This window comes from Monodelphis domestica, chromosome 1, assembly GCF_027887165.1.
Source record: "Monodelphis domestica isolate mMonDom1 chromosome 1, mMonDom1.pri, whole genome shotgun sequence".
In the NCBI taxonomy this organism is placed as follows: Eukaryota; Metazoa; Chordata; class Mammalia; order Didelphimorphia; family Didelphidae; genus Monodelphis; species Monodelphis domestica.
Window position 1 is genome coordinate 123,459,818 of NC_077227.1, and position 9,994 is coordinate 123,469,811.

The following is a 9,994-nucleotide window of genomic DNA, read 5'->3' on the forward strand; positions in this document are numbered from 1 at the left end:
GAAGACGTCATTTCTTTCCCTTTGTATCACATTCTCCAAATAGTACTTTTTATCCAAGTGTCAAAATACTAAATTACCACCTGCTGGATCATAGACAGAATACTTAAATTTCTTGGCATGAAACTATTATCAGTACCCATTTTCTGGGCCTGTTTCCAAACGGAAATGAATATAATCATGTCCCTTGTAGGCATTCCCCTTCCTCCCCCCCCAGGGGCCCTTATAAGCTTATGGCTTTTAAAGACTAATCAGTCATTTGCAATAGAAGGAAGTATGACCTTTCTTTGAACCAAATTTTCTTCTGCATTTTGAACTTTCATTTACAGCCTACACAGGAAAACTGAAAACATATAAAAGTCCTCTGTGATGCAAACAAAAATTCCACCTGCCCCCACAGCAGGATATTTTATATTTCATGAGCAGTGAGCTCTTTCTTCAAATTGTCTCAGAAGCTTTGAAGGGATAAAACCCAAAATTTGACTCTCTTGTTTGACATGGATGATTACGAGTTCCATTATGTTCACATGTTAGCTCGGGACTACTTGAAGCATGTTCAACAGACACCACCACTGGGATCATGTCTAAATAAGACATCTCAAATTCTACAAAAGGTTGCTTTCTCTGTCCAACAAGAAGTAGAAAAGGATATGGAAACATGCTTGAGCACTTTGGACATCGTTTCTGTAGAGTCTGCCAGAAGAATTTTCAATAGTGTTATGAAGAAGGAATTTGAGGATGGCATCATTAACTGGGGACGGATTGTCACCATATTTGCTTTTGGGGGAATTCTCATCAAGAAGCTTCTGAGACATAGAGCTCCACTGACTATGGGCACTCAGGAAGAAATTTCTCATTTTATTGCCGAGTTCATAATGAACAATATAGCAGAGTGGATAAGACAAAATGGAGGATGGGTATGTTTTATAGAAATGTTTCTCAACACTTTTTATCAAATAGAATATGATTATTTCCTAGCTAATAGTTTAATCTACTTAATGATTCTGTATGTTTAGCATAGTATTTCCTAGATGACCTATTTTACAAGTCTAGAATTTGATTAAAATGTTCTGGCACAGTTTCACAGAATCATATTATTGTAATGCTAGAAGGAGATTTTATTAGCAAACAGAATAGATTTTATTTTTAATAGTATTAAACAATAAGACTGATGCTTCAGTTAAGTAAAAAATAATGAATTTTAACTGAATCCTGAAAATCAACTACTGATTTTTATCCTATAATAAAGGGGAGAGGAAAGGCAAAGAGTGAATGCCAAGAGATGTTTGGGTGGGTCAGGAATCCAGTGAAGGAGATAGAGAGGGTTCAGGCAGAAAGTAGGCAGAAGCATATACCCAGATACAAACTTGGTTGAAACTTGAAGAGCAATGTAGCCCAGGCAGGTGGGCTGGCATGAGGAAGTAAATCAGAAAGTCAGCAAACCAAGTAACCAGAAATCATTTCAGGAAAAGACGTCACTTTGTTATGTTGCTTGGCTTCTTTTGGAAAGGGTTGGTGTATGGTGGAACATATTGGTCCTTGCATCTTAAATATCAAGACCTGCTGATATATAGGGGAACACATCTATGTCTCGGCATAACATAAAACTAGACTGGTTATTTTCTTATAGTCAGCCTGTCCAGGTAGAATGCAGAACACATTAAAGGTATCTCAATTTACAATTATTATTTTAGGTACTTTTAATATTTATTTGAGATATTCTACGTCTTAGCAAATTCACAAATGAGGAATATTTTTTAAGTCAACTTCCTAATTTTACAAATAATCAAACTCTATTCTCTAGTAATAATCTCTGTTGATAAAAATGCATGAATTATCCACCCAGTCTAGTACAAAGTGATCATGATGTGGAAGTTGATCTACTAATGAATTCCTTATTTATGAACTTTTGATTAATGTCATCATCAGTTAATATTTCTTAAAAGATTTAGATGTTCAAGTTCCTGTGTTAGACACTATACTTAACAAGAATTAATGTTTTTCATACCAATAAGTAGTCTTCTAAACCTACTATATTTTTTCCTTCTTTAGTATGGGTGCTATTCTTTTTTACCAATTGAGATACCTTCAATGATACTTCAAATTGTACCTCATACAACACCTATTTTCTCTTCAAAATATCCCTGTAAAATGGCAAAGGAGAAACCATTATTATCTACCAATTTAGTGTAGAAGAACAGAGAAACTGATTGGCACAGAGTTTAATAATCAGTCAACTCAGAATAAAGAGGACCTTTGGCTTAGTTAGTTTTAGTTAAAAGTTCTTTTGGCTTAGTTTGGGTCAGTTAATGCATGTAGTCTGTTAGATCATGATGTTTTCATACATGAATATAAGATTATTAATGTTCTCTCTTTATTCATTTCACCTCTATTTTTATTTTAAAAATCAATCATTAAAATTTTTACTAATTTATTACAATTTTACAGTATGAGCTTATATTCAGAGGCCACATATTTCTTTTCTATGGGATTATTCACCTTGATTTGGCTGATAAAAAAACTCCTTCCCTATTGGATGTTATTAGACGAGTTATAGGTATAACATCCCTGCAGTCAGGGCAGCTAGGTGGTACACTATTAGGCCTAGAGTAAGCAAGACAATGCAAACTCAGACACTAGCTGTGTGCTAGTGGCAAGTCATTTAACTTTGTTGGCCTGAGTTTTTTAATCTGAGAATGAGATGGAGAGATGGAAATGGCAAACCACTCCAATATCTTTGATAAGAAAATCTAAATGAAACCATGAAGATTCAGACATAACTGAAAACGACTGAATAACAAACAGCTGCAAATCAGTAGTTTTTATGCTATTATGTTTATGTATCAAGTGAATACTGCAAAATGGAGACAATCTCTACCTATATTATATATATATATATATGTATATATATATACATGCACTCAATCAAAATCTTCGAGAAGCTTTTGTTCAGTTTAAAAATTAAACTTAAAACTTTATCAATGTTGACCATAGATATACTAGATATAATCAATAAATAATTAAAGGCAATAACTTTTATTCTCACAGTTGATAAGAATTTGAATTCTCTTAGTCATAAGGAAGAATTTACCTCAACCATTTTGGGGATGGTCAAAAATTCTATCATGTACGAATATGTAATATACATGGTTATATTTAAAATTGCATTTAAATGACATTTATAGATTTCTATTATGCCTGAATCCTCAATTATTAAAGATTATTATATTTGGAAGTCAAGTAAAGGCTACCTTTTATTCCTTCTTTCTTTTTAGTATTTTTTGATAGCTATACCATCAGTTGGAAGTTCCGAGGACCCCTCAAAATCTAATCTAGAGATTCCCTTCTTGTAGAATTCATCTATAGAGTCAAGAAATTATCTATGAGTGAAGAAAATTGGAGTACATTTTTCACAACAAAGTGCTATTTATTCCCTTGTCCGTGTGATTTGAGACATTGTGGTGCAGTTGGGAGAATATAGCTTCAGGATCTGGATCCAAATAATATTTATGTTACTATTAAGTTTCATTTAGGGTAACTCATTCATGAACACTCTTGGTTTCATTTTATTCACATGAAAAGGTTAGACTATAGATCGACTATAGAACCATTCGTCTGTTTCAGCTCTAAATCTATGATCCTTTGATGAAGAAATGAAGGTTAGAGTCTCTGGATGTACCTGACCCTCCCCCCCCACCCCCCACCCCCCACCTCCACAGGGAACTCATTCTCCTTTGGTTCTGTGCTTTAAGTTGCTTCATATAATGAGCCTTATTACTTCTATAATAACCTTTTGGAGATTTAATAAAATATTTAGTCAGTTTGATCATCATGCTCCCAGAAGTCAGTGCATCGGGCAAATTCTCCATTCCCACACATGGCATCGGAGTGTAGAAGTGCTATTGCTAATCTGTTTCCTCTCTCTCCTATCACATCTGCCCCTTGAGTCTGAGACTAGCTCAGCTTTAATGTACTTACCTTAGTGGTCCTGAGTTTGTTTGATTCCCATTAAAAGTCTAGAGCTTAATTTTTTTTTTTTAGTTCTGTAGAGGTAATACAATTAACACCATAAGGATTTTCAAAAGACTACTTAAATTTTGATGGGTTGGGAAAAAAGCATGTTGTTCAATACTATGATAAATCCCTCTTCATTAAATGGATTTACTTTCCTTTATTATTCTTTCATTTTTTTTCCTTTTCTACTTTTGTCTCTCATTTTCCCTTCCTCTTTATTATTTATGAGTATTTACCCTTCTATTCTTATTGTAATTTGGAAGGACTGAAACTGAGATTTTATAGAAACTACTGGTTGATACTCTTCTTCAATGAGACATAAAAAGAAGAGGCAAAAAACAATGTTTTTTTTTTTTTAATATCAAGGAGATTCTTCCTTTTAAAAATCAATCCCAGTACAATGAAAGTCTCCCCTGCCACTTTCCTCTTTTCATTCCACAGGGTGTTCTTTGAAATGACATATATACTTTTCTTTCAGTGGTAGAATAATAGCAATAGCTCTGAAATAGTGGTAGTGGGATTCTACTCTTGTATCTCTCTCCCTCCCTCTCTCCCTTATTGTTCCTCCCTCCCTCTCCCTCCCTCCCTCTCTCTCTCTCTCTCCCTCTCCCTCTCTCTCTTCCTCTCTCTCTCTCTCTCTCTCTCTCTCTCTCTCTCTCTCTCTCTCTCTCTCTCTCTCTCTCTCTCTCTCTCTGTCCTCTAAAACACTTTCCTATTTTATTTAAGTAAGTACTAATATGCATAATGCCAGTAGATTGTTCCTAGAACTGCATTGATACAGAATGAGAGTCCTTTACAAAGCCAAAAATAGACAGGGAGAGATGGAATCTTCACAGTAAACAATATTCAAATTCTGGAAGAGACAAATGAGCCATTTTTTAAAGTCTTCTAAAGGGGAAAAATTGTAACTTTCATGTTTCTCTCTCTGTAAATAATGACCACTTAATGGAAAACATTTAGTTTCATGGTTTGAAACACAGAGAACCTTGACTAAAGTTTGTTTTCTTCTGGATATTGATGATATCTCAATGTAGGACATTGGGTTGAAATGCCTTAGTTGTTTTGCCCATCAGACCTTTATGTAAAACAAAATCTGAAGACTTAAAAATCTGAACTTTAAGTTCTGATTTTTAACATATATGTTAAAAATGTTTTGTTAAGAAATCATGGCAATTGCTTATTTTCCAGAATAGCATAGTCCCAGCATGGAAGTGTAATATACATACATACACACACACATATATATACATATATATATATACACATACACATATATATGTATATTCATTTTCTTGTACAGACCCATTTAAGTATTTTCTGTAAACCTCTCAGCTAGGGAGGCTATTAGAAACTTAAGAGTTTGGAATACTTTTGGGTTCTAGGCCCAGATTTTTTTAAAGCACCCATGGTTTTATTTACTTTGAGCAGAAGCTACAGTATTCCATTTCAAACTTTGAATTAGCCTGAGATCAGTAGAGCAAAATTGAACCAATTACAATTACTCCCAGTGATAATATGCAACATAACACATTTTAGCATTTTTCAGTCTCCCTTGGAATTAATAATAGAACAGTGGCATAAATCTAGGTGAAATGGGTGAATATTTACAAAAATATAAATTGCCTAGATTAACAAAAGAGGAAATAGAATACTTAAATAATCCCATCTCAGAAAAAGAAATTGAACAAGCCATCCAAGAACTTTCTATGAACAGTGGCATAAACAACCATGACATTTATTTTAAGAGCTAAATTTTGATGTTTTAAAGAGATGATACAGTAACTTCCCAGAGAGAAACCATTGCATTTCATAATAATGGCTGACATTTATATATTATCTTTGATTCTTAATAACAATCTAATGAAATTAGTAGTATTGGTATTATCTCTCTTTTTACAGAGGAAGAAATTGAGGCTCAGAAAGGATAAATGATTTCCCAAGGATCAAATGACTAGTATCAGAGATGCTATTCAAATTTTAGTCTCTCCTGGCTCCAAACATGGTGTCTTGCACAAAGAGGTGTCGCTCTTTCCATTAAGCCACATAGCATGGATCTAGGCTGTAAATGTGATTTTCTCTCTATGTTTAGAATATAGAAGGGTGCTTTTTCTGTCTTGCAAATGGAGAGAAAAGGCTAACTAAATAGGAAATATAGTTGAAATTGGCTTTTCTAGCTTCTTGTCAAATGGATATCTCCATTATCACTTCACCAGTAACAGAACTAATGTTCATAAAAGCAACTTTGAGATAGTGTAGGATCCTAAAGTGTTTGTGAATCATCTAAAAAGTATTGAATTATATTCATTTTCTTGAATTTTATTTTCTTAAAATTATTATTCAGAAATGTACCATTGTGCTTAGTACAGAAATAGGAAATGTATTCTGATGGAACAGGGGGTATATGAATCTAGGATTCAGAGAGCCTGTGTTCAATCCCTGTTTCCCTTGCTTATAATCTATCAATCACTTAATCAACCAACAAGCATTTATTAAATACTTACTATGTGCCAAGTATTGTGCCAAAGTGCTAGGAGTATAGAGAAAAAAGTCTCCTGCTCCTGCTTTCCATCTCCTGCTTTCTAGGAACTTGACTTGAGGTCTGTGAATAAAAAAACAAACTATATTTCAATATAATTGTCTTTCTTTGTAATTCTATGCATCTTATTTTATGCCTTTAAAATATTACTATTATAAGGGATATATAGTCTTCACCAGACTTCCAAAGCATTCTAGGACATAAAAAAGATTACTAACCTTTGGCTTACCAATGACAATGAGTGGAGCCATAGGGCATAAGATATAACCTGTTCTAGTAGCAATGGTAATATTTATTTGTTATTGAGTGGAAAATAGGGCAAAAGAAGGAGAAGAGGTTGCAGTAATGAACCAGCAGAGCAAATATCAATATATGCAGAGCCTGGGCCCTAGTGTCCTGTAAAATAGCTACAAGAGATTACTCACAGCTTGGGTATCCGGCATGAAGTAGACATAGTGGGTTGAAGTGAGGATTGACTCATTCCCTCTTCTATCCAGGAAGATTCATTTCAGGGTAAATCTAAAAGCTGTTTAGAGTAAGTCCATCAGGGTCATGGGTCAGGGTCCCTGGAGGTTCAGATTTGGAGGGTTTCTTATCTTGGTGGAGTGGAGCAGGCAATGAAAAGGCAGATTCAAAATTAAGAACTTTTCTGCCTTTTAGCATTTACAAAAGAGATAGGGTCTACTATTTACTATTTATGTGTTTATGATAGGCTTAATATTTTATGTCTAGCTAACTTAGTACTCATTTGTCTTAGAAATTATTCAAATAAATAATTCATTCTTCTTTTTTTTTTTTTAAACAGGAAAATGGCTTTGTAAAGAACTTTGAACCTAATACAGTGTGGCCGAACTTCACAGATATTTCAACAAAGATCTGGGGCATATTTTCCTTTCTGAAGTAATAGTTTTTGATGGAAAAGAATTAACATGTACTGTGACATCTGCCTATCCCAAAACACCGGACTCTAGTCAAGGTTTACTTCTTTAAGGCAACTTTGTGGACATGACTAGTCTTTTGGAGATCTTTGACAATTAAAATAACCAACATTTTCATTAACAAACTGTGGGTACACATTTATACATTTGGACTATTTTGTATAGTATATAAAAATATACTATTTTGCATTGAATAGAAGCTTACATCCTGAGTTTGTAGTAGAGTATGGCAAAATACAAATGGGGTTTTTTTTTTAATCACCTTAGTGAATGTTCAGTTGACAGTTCAGTTGACATCAAGCCTTTAAAGTAATTATCAATAAACATTTATTGATATGTTACTTCTGTATACTACTCTACTATTACAATCTTCCTTGAAGAAAGAGCAAATTATGTTATTTACAAACGTCTTCAAAGATTGTCAAATAAAGTTCCTTTTCATAGAAGCCAATTCCCTACTGTCTGGTCCCACTTTGTCTTTTCTAGTTTTAGCTCAAACTATTCCTCTCTATGTGTTTATTCTAAGATCTAGTCAAACTTGACTAAATATGCTTTTCTATCTCTTTAGAGGCAGCTGGTGGCTCAGTGGGCATTTTGCTGGGCCTCAAGTCAGGAATACCTGGGTACAAATTTGGTATCAGATACTGGCTATGTGACTCTGGACAAGTCATTTTACTTTTGTCTGCCTAGATTTCCTCAAGTGTAAAATGATGATAATAATAGTTACCTACCTTCTAGGATCCATTGTACCTAGTATAACCACAAGATTGTTGTGAGATTCAAATGAGGTATTTGTAAAGCATTTAGCACAGTGCCTGATACTTGCTAGATACTTAATAAATGTTTTTCTCTTTCCTGCCTTCCTTGTTTTTGCTCATGCTACTATTTTATTTCCTTAAATTGTTAGCCAAACCTTAAAAGTCAACTCAAATGCTAGTCTTACTACAAAGCATTTCCTAATCCCCCCAGTTATTAACTATTTATGATCTGTCACATCAAACATATACTTACTGGATGTACTCATCATGTATCTAGTACAATGCTCTGATTTAAGTATAATTAAGTATGATTTAATTTGGAACTTAGATGGTTGACACATTGAATTAATCTGATTGGTCAAGTTTGCCTTTTTTTTCAAAGAGGATCAATGACATCACAGGGTAATATATTGACTTGTGGATAAATTGGATTTAGGTGAGGCAGAGTTGCACAAAACTGTCAGCCTCACTCTTTCTTCCAGAGTCATCAAATCATCAAAGTCCAGACTTTTGTCAGCATGATGTCATGACCCAGGATGCAGATCTGGGATGGCACATTCGACACCAGCTCTAAGTGCTACCCAGTGCCTGCTTCAGCCTCCTTCATGGTCCACTGGAACAAATTGTTCTCATCTGCCCATTCCACTAGAATGGTTTTCACACCTTTGGTATAGATACCTCCCTAACTCACTAAAGGGTTTGTGGTCTATCAGTTGCCCTGAACTTGGTTTAATCCATCTGCCAAGATGGTTTACTAGTGTGTGGCTGCTGACCATGCTACAGTTTTTTGGAACCATAAATGAGAGTTGAGTGCCAGGTGGATACCAAAGGGAGAGGAGCAATCCTGAAAAGGGCTTGCCAAACCCACATACCAGAGCTGCTAGTCCTCCTCGAACACCCATACACTCCACTGGTCACCTTATATACTTGAATTACTAAATACTTAAGTATACTAACTCTATATATTGCATTAATTTTACTGGACATTGGCTATGTGTGTCTCTGTATAAACAAGCACTTGGGCCTAATCTAAGGGAATTTTCATTTTTGTAGAAGCTTCAGAGAATGATAAAATAAGTATCAGAACAATAATTATCAGAACAATTCTGATTTGTGTATTGTTAGGCTGAATCTGACAGAAATCTTACTCTAGATTTAAATGAGAAACCAGGTCAGACCAACTGGAACTAGGTTGTAAGGACCCAAGATTTGTAGAGGGGCAGATTATACTGCCAATATGCCAAATGTAAGGGGGAAGATTATGGCAATTGTAGGGTAGCATACCCTCTGAGAGAATACTGAGATATCAAAGAAAGAGAGGTCCGTGCCAGTTTAGTTATTAATAGGTTTTGTTAGGGTTAATTGGGGGAGGTTAGTCACAAGAGGCCAGTCCTTGGTGTTAGCAGGTTAAAGTAACTTAATGATCCCCATACCAATCCAGGCCAGATCAGATATTATATAGAAACAGAACAAAGAAGGCATAGTATCCAGGATAGCCCAGGATCCCACGCAAGTTTTCTCATGAGACAGTTGTGGAGTCGCAAATCATATTCTCAATCTGGTTACTACTGTATATAGATGAAGCTATTTCTTCATGATCCCATTTGGGCTTTTCTTGGCAAAGATACTGGAGTGGATTGCCATTTACTTTTCTAGCTTATTTTACAGATGAGGAAGGTGAGGCAAAGGGGGTTAAGTGACTTGCCCAGGATCACACAGCTAGTAAGTATCTAAGGCAAGACTTGAACTTA

The 9,994-nt window shown here is 34.9% G+C and overlaps 1 protein-coding gene across 1 annotated transcript; it reads left to right on the forward strand.

Moving 5' to 3' along the window:
* Positions 1–300: 300 nt before the first annotated feature.
* On the forward strand, positions 301–8,426 carry BCL2A1 (BCL2 related protein A1). Its single transcript, XM_001368131.4, has 2 exons — positions 301–914; positions 7,353–8,426. The coding sequence occupies exons 1-2, from the start codon at positions 495–497 to the stop codon at positions 7,449–7,451; spliced, it is 519 nt and encodes a 172-aa protein (XP_001368168.2). The 5' UTR covers positions 301–494; the 3' UTR covers positions 7,452–8,426.
* The last annotated feature ends 1,568 nt before the right edge of the window (positions 8,427–9,994 follow it).